The sequence below is a fragment of the Acinonyx jubatus genome, chromosome A1, assembly GCF_027475565.1.
Source record: "Acinonyx jubatus isolate Ajub_Pintada_27869175 chromosome A1, VMU_Ajub_asm_v1.0, whole genome shotgun sequence".
Lineage (NCBI taxonomy): Eukaryota > Metazoa > Chordata > Mammalia > Carnivora > Felidae > Acinonyx > Acinonyx jubatus.
The window spans coordinates 88,875,359-88,891,417 of NC_069380.1; the positions used below are offsets into that span (position 1 = coordinate 88,875,359).

At 44.4% G+C, this 16,059-nt stretch overlaps 1 protein-coding gene across 1 annotated transcript; it reads left to right on the plus strand.

Annotated features, from left to right (window-relative positions):
• The first annotated feature begins 8,048 nt into the window (after nucleotides 1-8,048).
• Nucleotides 8,049-9,612, plus strand: SCGB3A1 (secretoglobin family 3A member 1). Its single transcript, XM_027077015.2, has 3 exons — nucleotides 8,049-8,203; nucleotides 8,856-9,145; nucleotides 9,470-9,612. Exons 1-3 carry the CDS (start codon nucleotides 8,149-8,151, stop codon nucleotides 9,491-9,493), a joined length of 369 nt encoding a protein of 122 aa, XP_026932816.1. The 5' UTR covers nucleotides 8,049-8,148; the 3' UTR covers nucleotides 9,494-9,612.
• The last annotated feature ends 6,447 nt before the right edge of the window (nucleotides 9,613-16,059 follow it).

Below are 16,059 nucleotides of genomic sequence, written 5' to 3' on the forward strand. Positions count from 1 at the left end.
TAGTATGTAATCTTAAAGAGGGAGGCAGAGAGGGGCACCTGGGTGGCTCAGGCGGTTAAGTGTCGGATTCTTGGTTTCAGCTTAGGTCATGATCTCGCAGTTTCGTGAGTTCGAGCCCCACATCGGACTCTGCGCTGACAGTGCTGAGCCTGCTTGGGATTCTCTCTCTTCCTCTTTCTCTACCCCTCCCCTGCTCACACTGTCTCTGTCTCTCTCAAAATAAATATAAACTTGAAAGAAAGAAAGAAGAAAGAAAGAAAGAAAGAAAGAAAGAAAGAGGGAGGGAGGCAGAGAGGTTTCACACACACACACACACACACACACACACACACACACACGAGGAAGAGGCTCCATGACCACAGAGACAGAGACTGGAGTGGTGCGACTATAAACCAAGGAATCTGGGCAGCCACCAGAAGCTGGGAGAGGCCCACAGAGCCTCTGGAGGGAGCCTGGCCCTGACAGAGCCCACACTTTGGCTCAGTCCAGCCTCCAGACTGGGAGCAAATAAATGTGTGTTGTTTCAGCCACTAAGTATGTGGTGAATTGTTGCAGCAGGATCAGGAGCCAAATGCAAAGGCACCCCCCGCGATGCAGGCCACCTAGGCTCTGGACACACCCTCAGCTGCCCCCACCACTGCCTTCTGCCAAAGGTTCCCTAGGGATTGGGGGTAGTCAGGGGGCTCTGAAAACCTATGTGAGGTGAAGGGTCAGTCTGGCTTCAATAAAGTCCTGGCCTTGACCACTATGATTTAGGGGCCTGAGACCAGTCTCTTGGCCTCAGTGGTGAAATGGGGACACAATGACACACACATTGCTGGGTAGCTATGGGGATGTATTTTTGGAGTTGGAAATCTTTGGAGTTGGAAATCTCCTTGGAAGGAGACCTACCATCACTGTTCAGGCTCATGGGAAACCAGGAACAGGTGTACTCTGACCACTATGCAGGAAGGAGGGGTGGGTCCTTTAAAGATAAAGAACTCCAGGAAGGGGATGAAGGGAGACCACTGGAATGCCGCCAAAAAGCCAGGCTGCTGGAAGCCCACAGATTGCATGCCCCTACTTGCTCCAGCCTCTGGTTTCTCTCTGTTCTTTCCCTGTAGTCAACTTTTTCTAGTCCTGTCAGCACAGGGGAAGGTGTCCACAGGTCAAGTCCCAAGGTCCCACACTGATCACCCCCAGCACTTCTGGGGTCTCCAGTGCAGAATTCTGGATGGGGTCCTGGCTTGCGGGGGTCTCGGCCCTGGGCCAGTGCCAATTCCCTCCAGTCACATGGGGCTGTGCTTGGTCAGCCACTTTGGAGAAATAGGTAGCTGCCTCTGTAATGAGGCGTACTTGGAGGCAGATGAGGCCAACAAAGCAAACACAACTAGGTGTCCATTCTAAGCTCTCCTAGCATAAAGAATAGGACCAGGGTGGCCCTCTCCATAATGCCACAAAAAGTGCCCCTCTCAAAAATGACTCAGGAGGGGTGTCCAGGTGGCTCAGTTGGTTAAGCGTCAGACTCTTGCTTTCCACTCAGGTCAGGATCTCATGGTTTGTGGGATCTTGCCCTGTGTCGGGCTCCCTGCTGACAGCATAGAGCCTGCTTGGGATTCTGTCTCTCCCTGTCTCTTTGCCCCTCCCCTGCTCACACTGTCTCTGTCTCTCTCAAAATAAATAAACTTTAAACAAAATGACACAGGAGGGGCGCTTGCGTGGTTCAGTTGGTTAAGTGTCTGACTTTGGCTCAGGTCATGATCTTGTGGTTCATGAGTTTGAGCCCCACATTGGGCTCTGTGCTGACAGCTCAGAGCCTGGAGCCTGCTTCAGATTCTGTGTCTCCCTCTCTGTCTGCCCCTCCTCCACTCATTCTCTGTCTCTCTCCCTCAAAAATAAATAAACATTTTAAAAAATCTTTTAAAAAAATGACACAGGAAAATGTCCCTCATCTGGACTGGGCCTGGTGTGTGGAGGATCATCTACCCCTCTGCACCCCAACCTGGCAGTAACCGTGAATTGGACTTGATAAGAACCCTGAAACCTTGATTGTCAGGAGCAGAGCTGGACCCTGAGCTGGGCCCTGGTGCCTGCCCTTACAGCGCAGTGACCATGGACCAGGCCACATGTGCTCAAGCAACACCAGGGCACATGAGCAGCATCACTGCCGGGGGCGGTGCAGAGGGGCAGGTGACCCCCCCAAGCACTCCACCTCAGTCCAAATAAGAATATTTTCCTTATTTTTGGCAGTGACATTATGAAGACAGCCCACAGTTTCTGTGACAATGGGTTGTCTCCAGTTACTTCCACTAATGGCAGATGGTTTCTCCACCATGTACATACAGGAGGCCCAAAGCCAAGTGCCAGTGATGTACTTAAGACCACAAGAAGGTTTTAATTTTAGTTTCTCTTTGAATAAAAAAATAATATAATAATAATTATATGTATAATGGATCCAGCCTGGATTCATCAATGTAGTCATGAAATATATACATGTATTTTTTTAATTTATGGAAGAAGACACCCACACACCAAGGCGAAAGTCCTGGGGAACACACAAAAAGCACACTGCAGGCCTGCTTCCTTTTATAAGTAATTGTCACGGACGTTGTCACAAGGCATTTTTGTTGGCATATCTGTTTATGTCTGTAGGATTAATTTCTAGAATTAGATTTGCACAGAGGGAGATTAACAAGAAAGGGGCTTGACCCCTGAGGCCTCTCAAATCCCACAAGGGATTTCTGTCATCTATAGAACTTTGTAAACACTGGTAATTTTTCCCCCAAAGGGTGAATTGTCTTTTATCAATAAATCGTTGAAAATTTCAAAACAATTTTAGTCATTATTTGTTTGAGAAAACTTGGGGCTTGCTTTCTCTGTGCTTGACTTGACAGTGGTCAGAAAAAATGAGGTTTTGCTCCCATTAGTGAGACACCAGGAGAATGAAGCAGGTAGGAAGACATCAGAGACATTTGCAAATTTAAATCTTATGATTTCCATTAAGCACATGCATTTACTTTACTCTCTCCCAAATTTCTACTAAAAATAGACTAATAATAATTGTTTCAAGTTGTAAACCCACAAAGACAAAAAAAATGGTCATAAAATGACAAACAAGCCAAGAAATTTCTGAATGATAAAAAATGGATGAATGGGATACCCACATGCAAAAGAATGCAGATGAATCCCTACCTCACACCATATACAAAATGTAACTCAGGAGCACCTGGATGGCTCAGTCAATTAAGCGTCTGACTTCAACTCAAGTCATGATCTCACAGTTCATGGGTTCAAGCCCCACATCGGGCTCTGTGCTGACAGCTCAGAGCCTGGAGCCTGCTTCAGATTCTGTGTCTCTCTTTCTGCCCCTCCCCTGCTCACATTCTGTTTCTCTCACTCTCAAAAATAAATAAACATTACAATTTTTTTAATGTAACTCAAAATTGAATTGACCAATAACCTAAATGTAATAGCAAAAAACACAAAACTCTTAGAAGAAAATATAAGGATAAATATTCATGACCAAATCTTGGCTTTGGCAATGAATTTTTAGATATGACAACAAAAGCACAAGCAAGAAAAGAAAAAAATAGGTAAATTTGATATCAAATTGAAAACTGTGCACCAAAGAACACTATCAAGAAAGTAAAAAAAAAAACCACAAACAAAAAAAGAAAGTGAAAAAACAACTTACAGAATTAGAGAAAATGTTTGCAAACTATTTATCTGATAAGGGTCCAGTATGCAGAATATATAAAGAACTCTTACAGCTCACAACAAAAAGACAAAGAACCCAGTTTAAAAACGGGCAAAGGACTTGAGTAAAAACTTCTCCAAGGAAGATATGCAAATGTCCATCAGTCATTAGGGAAATGCAAATAAAAACATAATTAAGGTACAATTTCACACACACTAGGATGGTTATAATAGCAAAACAAAGACCAGAAAACAAGCGTTGGTGAGAATGGAAACATTGGAAACCTCACATAAAACAGTACAGCTCCTATAGAAAACAGTTTTGGAGGTTTCTCAATAGGTTAAACATAGAATAACCATAGGAATCAGGTTTCCATTCCTGGGTATCTACCAGAAGAAGTGAAAACAGGTACTCAAATAAATACTTGCATACACATGCTCACAGCAGCACTATTCACAATAACCAAAAAGTGGAAACAGCTCTCATCAGTGGATAAGTGGGCAAGCAAATTGTGGTATGTCCATACAATAGAATAGCTGGCCATAAAAAGGAACGAAGCACCACACAGGCTACAACATGGATGAACCTAAAAATATTATGCTATGTCGTACGTTGTATGATTACATAGATAGGAGATACCCAGAATAAGCAAATTCATAGAGACAGGCCATGGACTGAGGGTTTGGCCAGAGCCAGAGAGGGAGCAGGAATGGGAAAGGGCTACTTAGTGGGTATGGGGTTTCCTTTCAAGGGGATAAAAATGTCTTGGAACTAGATAGAGGTTACGGTGGCACAACATTGTTCACTTTGAAATGGTTAATTTTATGTTATATGAGTCTCATCTCAATAATAATTTTTTTTAATTTTTAAATATATTTATTCATTTTTGAGAGAGAGAGCATGAGCAGGGGAGGGGCAGAGAGAGAGAGGGAGACACAGAATCCGAAGCAGGCTCCAGGCCCTGAGCCGTCAGCATAAAGCCCAACATGGGCTCGAACCCACAGACTGTAAGATCATAACCTGAGCCAAAGTGTACACTTAACCGACTAAGCCACCCAGGTGCCCCTCAATAATAATTATTTAAACCTTATTAGACAAACAATAGAACAATCATTTCCAGGATGAGGGGGTGGTAGGTAGAGGGATTGGCAGTGCCAAGGAAGGGAAACCCCACGGTCTGTGCAGACACCACCCCACAAAGGGCTCAGAACAGGGAGTCTGGGCAATGGATGGAAACAGGGATAATCCTATGAGCAGAGCAGCTGAAGCCCCAAGTCCCCTACCCCCACATACACCCCTCCACACACACACACAGCTGGTGACTACCCAAGCCCCATCCTGGCTGGAGCCTGAAGTTGACCTTGATCCTCTGGGGAAATTGAAGGAAACAAAGGGACACACACAACCCAGGAGGAGGTGATTCCCTGGATGGAATTCCCAGCATAGGGCAGCCACTGGGACCCCCTCACCTGAATGGAGCAGGAAGACACAGTTCTTGACATGGGTGTGTCTCTGTAAATGTCCCCATCCTGTAGATGACCCCAGTGAAGACATCCATGGGAAGAATCAGCAAGACTAGTAGACAAAACTTAGCAAGTAAAAATACAAGGCACTCAGGGTGCCTGGGTGGCACAGTTAAGTGTCCGACTTTGGTTCAGGTCATGATCTCACAGTTCATGAGTTTGAATGCTGTCAGCATAGAGACTACGTTAGATGCTCTGTCCCCATCTCTCTCTGCCCCTCCCCCACTAGTGTGCGTGCTCTCTCTCTCTCAAAAAAAATAAACATTACACAAAAATAAAAGGCACTTGTGTTTGATATCAGAAAAAATATATACAAAAATGTTAAATGTGACTTCATGCAATACTTTCATTGCTACCTCTTATCTCAGATGCAATGAATATTTGTGGGGGCACTTGCCCTGGGCACCAGATGCAAAGATGGAAGCCCAGCTGGGAACAGAGTGACTGTGGCTTGGCTCTGGGGAGGAAGGTCACAAAAGTTCAGATCCCTGGTTCCGTAATTCTGGGTCAACTCTTACAGTCGGCCTTCTCTTGTTGGGCCCTGCTCATTTAGTGCATTTAAAAAAGTCAGATAAGGCTCAATGAAGAGCCATCTGTCCCTGGTGAGGCCAATGTTGGGATTGCAGTTCCATTAGATGGGTTTTGGCCAAGAACTCAGGGAATTTTGCCTTGCTCTGGCTATCCCTTTGGAACCCCCAAGGGAGCAATGGTGGAGAAGAATAAAACCCCGGAGTCCTTTTGGCCCCAAACCACAGAGGCCTGAAGCTGGGTCAGAGCCCAGAGCCTAGACTGCAGGGCTGAGGGGCCGCTTCCATGGCCCGTACCTAAGAGAGAGAAGAGCCACGGGGCAGAGAGGACCAGCACTGGCTAAAGCACAGCCACCTGGACAAAAGAGGAAGAACAGTGGACCCACCAAATGAGCAGGACCATCAGCTGTGAGGGGCCATGGACCAGCTGGCAGGAGCTGTGGTCACTGGGGCTGTGGTGCTTGGCTCGGGATCCCACCCCTGCAGGAAACCTGGTCCATCCTTTTCTTCTGTAAACCCACCCTGACAGCTAAAGGTGTAGGTGACCAGGAGTGGAGAGCATCGCCACCTCCCGACCCCTGCCATCAATGACAGGGTCACTTTGCGTCCTTTGCTTCATGAGGTCAGGACTGCTGTCGGGGTGCGGTCCCAGAACCGTGAAATGGGTCGGTAATTAAGTCAGCCCTGAGGACCCACTAACTCAGAATCCTGCCCTGTTCTGGTTCTTATTTGGAATTGTGTTTGGTTGTGCTGTCCAAGCTCTGTGGACAAGGGGTGCACTGTGACCACAAGCCATGGAGTCTGGGTGAAGCCAGCTATGCACCACATGCAGGGCTTGACCAACAAGAGGGCAGCCCCATCTGCATTCCCCACAACCAGATGCCACTTGGAAGTCATGGCTCAAGTTCACAAGGAACAGAGCCTGACCTTGCCCTTCTCCCTGTCTCCACATTGCCCCCACCCACCCCCAAGACCCCAGTGGGTCTGGGGTCCTTTCGCTGCCTGAATCTGACAAGTTAGGTGGTCCTGTGACTGCTAAGCCTTCCTTCCAGTCCCAAGCAGGGATGAACCGCATCTCCTGTTTATTTCTTTCTTCGATTTTTTTAATGTTTATTTATTTTTGAGAGAGAGACAGAGTGTGAGTCGGGGAGGGGCACAGAGAGAGGAAGACACAGAATCCGAAGCAGGCTCCAGGCTCTGAGCTGTCAGCCCAGAACCCGACATGGGGCTTGAACCACAACCTGTGAGATCATGACCTGAGCCGAAGTCGGACGCTTAACCGACTGAGCCACCCAGGAGCCCCTACCCTGCTGGATCCTACCCCTACTCCTACCCTGCTGGATCCCACTCTCTTGTTGGGTCTTGTCCTTGCCTCAAGAGCAGGAACCCTTTGGAAAAATCCCCCGAAGGTGAATTTTTACAAGTTGGAAATGTATATTCTATTGCAATTAGTTCCACACTGAGAATGATAATGCAAAGCACCCCCAGACAATCAAGACAAAGTGTAAGAATTGTGTGAAGACCACACAAATGTTCACGCACTGGTCACAGCTACTTAATAAATCCTGTGCTGTCTGCAGGCAGAGGGTGCAAAGTGCCTGCCGTGGGAGCTCAGGAGTGGCTGGAGACCCGCCAGGCTGCAAAGGTCAAAATCCTCTTGTAACCAAAGTGGGGGGTGGGGGGGTGGTATTCTATGACACTCCGTGAAAACTCAGATCTCCCCACCAATGAGCCTGTGTCATGGGGCTAAATATGTTCTGCTAATCCTCCATTGTCATATTCTGTAGTGACAGATGTGTAAGGACTTTTAAAGAAACTCTTAGTATGGAGACTGATGGCAGAGTTGGAAAACTGTCCCAGGTCCTTGTGTTCTCACTGGTAGCTGGCTGTGGCCTCACCAGGGAGGTGGCCAGGAATGAGGTCTGACCTGGGTGGGCTTGGACTTTCCTCTCTGCCTCTCCAGGACCAGAAGAGCTAAGAGGACCCCCACTGCATGCTATTTCCATGGTCTGGCAGCAGGAGGAAGGACTTGCCCCTTCCTCAACAGGGCCCACAGCAGTGCTGGAAGACCAGATGGGGTCAGAACAGAGAGCTCTCTGCAAAGGCAACATCCTGGGTGGGCCTTGTGCGCACAAAGCATAGCCTACATTCCTGCTCTCAATGAAGAGCCCAGCCCTCTGGTCCAGGGGCCCTGCCAACAGGAAGTCCTTGGGCCCTGGGTGTGTAGCAGGGCATGGGTCTCCCAGGGCCCACCAGGCTGAGGAGGAAGTTGGCTGGGGCTCTACTAGCTGAGCAAACAACACATTTCTCAGGAGGATGAGGGGGGTAAGGCCCCAGCCTGGGAGAGGGGTGAGGACAGGGTATATGAATCACAGCGAGGCCTGTCTCTGTTCCCAGGAGCAGCCACTGAGCCCAGTCCACCATGGAGCTCACGGCCACCTTCCTGGTGCTCTGTGTGGCTCTGTTCAGTCATCCTGGTGAGTGCCTGCAGGACTTAGTTCCCAGCTCTTCTCTATGGGGCCTTGGCAGAGGCTCTGGTCGGGTCCCCTGTTGCCCCTGCCTTGGGCACCAGGCCACTCCTCTGCTTACCACCTCCTGGGCTCTTCGTCCCTCTGGGCAGGATGTCCTGCTCCTTCCTGGGACTTCAAGGTCCTCTGGGGTCTGCCTGCCCCAGCCCTCAGACTTCCTTTCCTATTCCCACCATTCCTGTTTTCTTCTCTTCACCCAACACCAGGCTGTCCAAGCCTTGGCCAATGCCAGTGCTGGCCCTGGTCGAGGACTACCCATCTGCTCTCTGCTTCTTCCTTCAAGGCACAGCCCAGGTGTCCCCTCATCTGGGAAGCCTGTCTTGGATCCTACTCAGAGCTTTCTTCACCTCCCTCCACCCTCGAGCCACCTTGTATGTCCCGCTGTCCAGCTGCTTGCTTGCTGGGCCACAGCGATCTGCTTACATGACTGCCTCTCCCAACCAGCAGAGGACTCCTCAGGGCTGGGCCTCCCCCAACTCAGACAGGGTAGCTGTCAGTGGGTGGTTAGGGGAGCATGCACAACCTGGAGGAGACAGGCCCTTGGCAGGTCTCCATAGAGGCCCAGTCCAGACAGAGGGCTCTTCTCTACTTGTGTTTGCAGCTGCCACTTTCTTCATGGACACAATGGTCAAGCCTGTGGCCTCAGCTCTGACCGACCTCAACCCTGCTGTGGAGGCTGGGGCAGAGGCCCTGGCTGGGGCAGAAGACATAACTGAGACAGCAGCTCTGGCTGGGGCAGGGGCCATGGCCAACCCCCTTCTCAAAGGCTTCAGCCCCCTGAAGTTCATCCTGACCATCCTGGGGATCCCAGTGGAACATCTCATTGAGGGTTCCAGGAAGTGTGTGGCCGAGCTGGGCCCTGAGGCCGTGGGAGCTGTGAAGTCTCTGCTGGTAATGTGGGCACCCTGTGCACCCTCCCTGTGAAGGCAGTCCTCCCCAGCCATCCTCCCAGAGTGGAACGATCTGCTCCTCAAAATGCCACAAAGGCATCCCAGCCCCATGTCAGGGAATACTCATTGCTGGCCCCCAGAAACAGGATGTCCTTGGGTGGGAACCAAGTTGACCACATACGAATGGCAAGGGGGCTGCTGAGGGCCCTTGGGGGTAAGGTATAACCCTGTTGGGAACTCTGTCCAGAGTCACATCTGTGCCCTCAAGTGCCCAGTGGCAGTGGGATGGAGGAGAGCACACTCAAACTTGGCTTCTCCTTTCCAGGGGTCCCTGATGTACCTTGGCTGAGCGGAGGCTGGAGTATCTCTGCCTGGGGATGATGCTGCCATCTGTAGGCTGGGGACCTGCTGCCCAGCCCTGAACATCCAGCCTTCCTTCCCCTACTCTCTCAATAAACATGGATAAGAGCAGCTTTGAGGCTGATTTCTTCTTGCCTTGATACCAAAGCCTGTTCCTCCCCCTGCTGTAAGTGATGGTGCTAAAGGGGCCTGCAGGTGGGATGGTCCCTATGCCTCAGGAGGTACACCATGCCCCAGATTATGTGAGGGTGCGTGCATGTGTGTGAAAGACACTACTGACATTTGGCAGGTGACTCAGAGCCACCAATTAAAGGTGATGGGGATTGGGCAAGTATTAGAGTTAGTTAAAATGGATTTTCCCCCCACCTGTTACACTCCACAATTGTTAATGAAGCATGGGAATTATCTAATCCTTGGAAATCAGTGAGAACCCTCCAAATCTAGCCATTTGTTGCTAATATTTGAAAGTTTTGTTATCTTCCCTCTGACAGCTTTCTTTCCTGGAATGGAGCAGGACTAAGGGAAGACTATGTCATGTTTGGTTTTTCTCTAGGTTTCTGGTAATTTATTACTGAAATAATTTAGTGACTTTGGGTCCTTCCATTCTACCAGAAGACCCACCATTCCTGGACTGATCCCCAGTGTTGTGGGAAGGTGCCCAGAGCCTGAATATTGATGTCTGTCTTGAGGGAAACTTCCCTGAAAACTCCTTTTTGATTGATAAATTATAACTCCAGGAAAAATATAATTCTGCTTCATGCTTTCTGGGAAGGGTTCTCCCTGGCTTGACTATCAACCCACTGTGGACAATCGAATCCACTTGTACGTATTTTATATGAAAACATGGATCTGGCTTTTTTTCTGTTCCTATTTTGACAAGGACATTCAGGGCTTTAAATGGGGGGGGGCGGGGAGTGGCTGTATTTTGACAAGTTTACACATCAACCTAGAAGAGGGGAGGCAGCCACTGGGATCCAGATTAAATTTAAATCTCTAATCAACACCATTGCCCCCAAGATTCTCAAGGGTTCTGAGTCTTTGTGTAAGGCTCTGGTCTGGACAAAAATGAACCAATAATTAGATGAATCATTATGAATCTCTGGTGAAGAAAGCAGTGGGGACATGACCTGACCTGAAATGACCACAAGCCAATTTCTGGGGACATTACATATGTTCCTCAATTAATGCTCTAGATTAAATTATTCAAGGGGATTACTGGAAAACACCATTCTACTACAGGAGCATTTTGGAACTGACAGGGGGCTTGGGGGTTCAGGAAAGGACCCCGTCCTGAGATGACCCTGCTACCTTCCATCTCTGGAGCCTTCCCAGGCAAACACTGGAGGGGAAATCACAAAACTCCCTGGAAGAGGGAGTTCATGAATTACACTTGAAACCCCAAGCCTAACAGCAATAGCTAGCTTCCTCCACCCTGCAGATTCCTGGGAAGATACCAACCATAATCCCAGGGAAAGAAGGAATATGGCAGAAGGCTAGATTTCCTTAAATATCCTATTTTGTGGGGCACCTGGGTGACTCAGTCGGTTAAGTGTCTGACTTTGGCTCAGGTCATGATCTCAATGTTCATGAGTTTGAGCCCCGCATCAGGCTTGGTGCTGACAGCTCAGAGCCTAGAGCCTGCTTTGGATTCTGTGTCTCCCTCTCTCTCTGCCCTTTCCCCGCTGGCATTCTGTGTGTGTCTCTCTCTCTCTCTCAAAAATAAATTAACACTAAAAAATTTTTTAAAAATCTTTTGCCCATTTGACTTGGTAACTATATAAATATTTTACATGATTCTAAAAGACCAAATAAAAAATTTTAAAGCACTCTAAAAATTGAAATTATAAAAAAAAGAGGAACAAACCTAACTTTATTTCTCATGGTGGTATAATCCCCAAAGAGTATTCCAGGGCACCTGGGTGTCTCAGTCTGTAGAGCATATGACTCTTGATCTCAGGTTCATGAGTTTGAGCCTCACGTTGGGCATATAGATTAGTAAAAAATAAATAAATAAATAAATAAACTATTCCAAGTAACATGAAAATACAGTAATTTAACTCTACATTCAGGGTGGGGGGGGGAGTAACACCCCAAGAATGAGAACAGTAAAAACAATCAAGTTTTTCTTGGTGGTGGTGTTGCTATATTGAGGCTATCATCTGCATATTCTGTGATATGACGAATGATTAATTACCTGAGTGTTATTGAAGAAACTTGAGATTTCTGGCAAAGTGGAAAGAAGGTGCCGATATAAGATTATTAAGGTTCAGTAAAACTTTAGGGCTCAACATTTGAACCGAAAGTACAATTATAAATACCTGGTGTGTTTTATCTTCAGAGAAAAAAAAAAAACTCTTATCTCTGTCCCCTGAAAATTTCTAGAAACTCACAAATCCAGTAGAAATGAGAATCCTCACACCTGGATTGTGGCCTCTAGACACCATTTCTCACTGAAGGAGCCAGGAGTCTTTGGAGAAATGGCTTGTTCCAGAACCTAGAACATCTTTTCATACCAGAATAGAAGTAAGCTACTGAAGACGACCAGGATGGTGCCAAAAAGACACAGGGAACAGTCTGAATAAATCTCTCACTGGCCAAAAATGGGGTAATCTGAACGTCAGTAATGGTAATAAGTGCAATGGATGGCATTAATCAAATATGTTTAAACTGTGTGTTTTTGAAACAGAGAGAAAAAAAAATAGCCTGTTTGGTAACATTTTGATGACACAAGAAAATCAGTTCATCATTCTGAAAACCGAAAAATATTTCAAAATACAAAGTTAAGAAAAATTTAAAAGACAACCGAGGAATTATGCAAGACACATTAACCGATGAAGGGTAAGCATCCTGTGTACATAAAGAACTGTGAATTAACCAGAAAAGGACAAAGTCCTCAATAGGCATAAAATCATAAGAGGAACCTGAAATAGCAAAAATATGTCTGTTATTAATAAAGGAAAGATAAACAGAAACACAATGAAATACCATTATACCCACCAGATTGCCAAAAACGAAGTCGGAGAAAAACAAGCATTGGTAAAGTTGTGGAACAATGGGAAAAATCTCATAAACTTCTGATTGGAGAGTAAGCAGAAACACTTTGGACAGGAATGAGCATATCTAGGAAAAATCACATTCATGCCCCCAACACCTAGCAATTCCAACCTTCTAGAGAAGCTAGCACACAGTGGCACCTACCAGAATGTTCAGACCAGAATGTTTTTAAGGGTTGGGGGAAGGAGAAAGAAAACTAGAAACAACGCAAAGATACCTGCAGAGAAGGGTAGAATTTGGAATATTCATACAATGGCAATATCACACTGCAGCTATTACAACTACATGCATTAACATGAGTGAATCTCAAATAATTGAAATCCCATAAAACTCACCCTTTTGAAGTATATAATTCAAAGGCTTTTTAGACTATTCACAGTATTGTGAAACCATCACTACTATCTAATTTCAGAATATTTTTATCACTCCAAAAAGAAACTCAGTCTTCTTGGAGAATGTCTATTCAAATCCTTTACTCATTTAAAAAAAAAAAAAACTTTTTTAATGTTTTTATTTTATTTATGAGAGAGACAGAGAGCGTGTGTGATTGGGGGAGGTGCAGAGAGAGAGGGAGACACAGAATCCAAAGCAGGCTCCAGGCTCCGAGCTGTCATTACAGAGCCCGACATGGGGCTTGAACCCACAAACTGTGAGATCATGACCTGAGCTGAAGCCAGACGCTTAACCGACTGAGCCACCCAGGCACCCCTCCTTTACCCATTTTTAAATTGGGTTGTTTTTCCATCGTTGAGTTGTAAGAGTTCTTTATATATTCTGGAGACCAGACTCATCAGATACATGGTTTATAAATATTTTCTCCCATTCTGTGGGCTGTTGTTCCACATTCTTTTCCTTTGATGCACAGAAGTTTTTCATTCTGATGAAGTCTAATTATCTGTTTTCCTCCCTTCAGTTGCTTGCACTTTAAGATGTCTTACCCAAGAAACTATTGCTCAACCCAAGGTCATGAAGATTTATACCATGTTTTTTCCTAGGGGATTTTATAGTTTTAGCTCTTAGATTTTTTTTTATTCCTTTTACTTTTTGTACGTGGTGTGAGAATGAGGTCCAGCTTCATTCTTCTGCTTATGGACACTAATCCTTTCCCTACTTAGGTGTCTTGGCACTTTTGTCACAGATCAATTGACCATAGATGTTAAGAGTTTATTTCTGGCCTCTCAATTCAATTCCATTGATCTATATGCTATCCTTAGGCCAATACCACACTTCTTGATTATTGTAGCTTTGTAATACATTTGAACTCAGGAAGTTTGAGTCTTCCAACTTTGTTCTTTTTCAATATTGTTTGGCTATTTGGAGTTCCTTAGATTTCCATGAATTTTAAGATCAGCTTGACAATTTCTGCAACAAACAAAAAGCCAGCTGTAATTTTGATAGGGACTACACTGAATCTTTAGATCAGTTTGGGGAGCATCACCATTTCAATAGTAGTAAGTGTTTCAGTCCATGAACATGAAAAGTCTTAACACTTAATTAGGTCTTCTTTCAATGTTTTATAATTTCCAATGTACCAGTCTTCCACTTCTTTCACTAAATTTCTTCTCAAGCATTTAATTGTTTATTGTTATTGTAATGCAATTGCTTTCTTAATTTTATTTTTGTTCATTGCTAGTGAATTGAAATACAATGATTTTTGTATATTGATCTTGTTTCCATTAACCTTGCTGAATTCATTTATTAGTTCTAATAGGTTTTTGGTATGTGGATTACCTGGAGTTTTCTATATACAAGAACATATCATCTACAGATATAGTTTTACTTCTTCCTCTCAGATTTTATTACTTTCTTTTTTTTGCCTAATTTCCCTGGCTAGAGCATCTGGCATAATGTTGAATAGAAGTGGCAAGAGTAAACATCTTGTCTTTTTTCTGATCTTAGGGGGAGAGCCTTCACTCTCTCACCATTAAGTAGGTTGTCCATTTTGAGTTCTTTGTAAAAGCGCTTTATCCAGCTGAGGAAGTTCTCTTCCATTCCTCTTTGATATTCTGTTGTTGTTTTTAAATTAAAGGTTATAGAATTTTTCTGTGCCTAATGAAATGATCCTGTCGTATTGCCCTTTATACTACTTGATGAAGTATATTACATTAAGTGTGGATATTAAGCCAACCTTGCATTTTTTAGATGAATCCCATTTGGTCATCAATTTTGCTGATCTTTCCAATCAACTTTTGTGTTTGTTGATCTATTTTCTATTCTCTATTTCATTATTTTCTGTTCCAGTCCTTATTATGACCTTTCTTCCAATTTTTTCCTTTGGCCCATTGGTATTTAGGAGTGTACTTTAAACTTCCACATATTTTCAACTTTCCCAACTTTCTTTCTAGTTTCACTTCATTATGATCAGGGGACATACTTTGTACAATTTCAATTAAGCTTATTGACTTGTCTTATGGCATCACCTATGGTCTACTGGAGAATGTTCCATGTGTGGACTTGAGGAGAATGCACATTCTGATATAGTTAGGTAGAGTGTTCTATACATGTCTGTTAGGTCTACTTGTTTTATAGTGTTGTTCATGTATGCTATTTCCTTGTTGATCTTCTGCCTAGTTGTTCTTGAAAAGCAACCCTAAACTTACCAAGATACCAACAAATTGTTCCAAATTTTTCTTGTAGTTTTAGTGGCCAACTTACAAAATGTGATTATGATTAAAATTTGTTAGAAAATGTACAAAAATCAGCATTCTTGGCTTGTATCATGATACAACATAAATTTTTTGTATCCGTCTGTGAAGGTCACAAATACTCTTTCCTTGGAGTTTCAATTTTTGTTCACTCATATGCAGCTTGATACTGGTGAGAAAAATGTGTATCATACTGATATGGTTTGCTTTTGATTACTGAATATTTGGCAAGCATTCCTTTCATTGCAAGATAACTTTAAATTGGTATTAAAATAACTGTAAGCCATTGTTAAAATTTCTTCATAATTCAACCAATGAGCTACTATTAGTAAAAGAAGACAAGATCATTAAATTGTCTTCTATCTCTCTGAATAGTCCTAACTGGTGATGGTTCTTTGATTTGAAATTGTATACACTTATCAGCTATGACACTTTTCAGTCTGTTTCGGAAATTTCAATAAGCATAAGGTGAAACACAATAAAGGAAATCAAGGCTCATAAAAAAAATTCCGATAAACCCAGATTTTTAACCTAACATAGCTAGAGTACCATCTGTAGTGACAGAAACAATTTTTCTTCGTATCTAGAAGAAAAATTTTGGCGGATGTAAAAGATGCAAAAATATCTAGGCTGTAAGTTTGATTTTAGGCCGAGAATTCCCATTTCTTGGTAAATTTGGAAGTCCGTTAAGAAATAGCATACAGTAAGTATTAACTGGTTAGTGCCTTTTATATCACAAAACTCCTCTAAAGCTAGTAAGTACTTTCAACTTTTCAAATATTGAACCAATTGATCTTTATTAGGAAAATCTTGTATTCTATAGGTAACTGTTGGCGTAACTGAACATATTTCATTT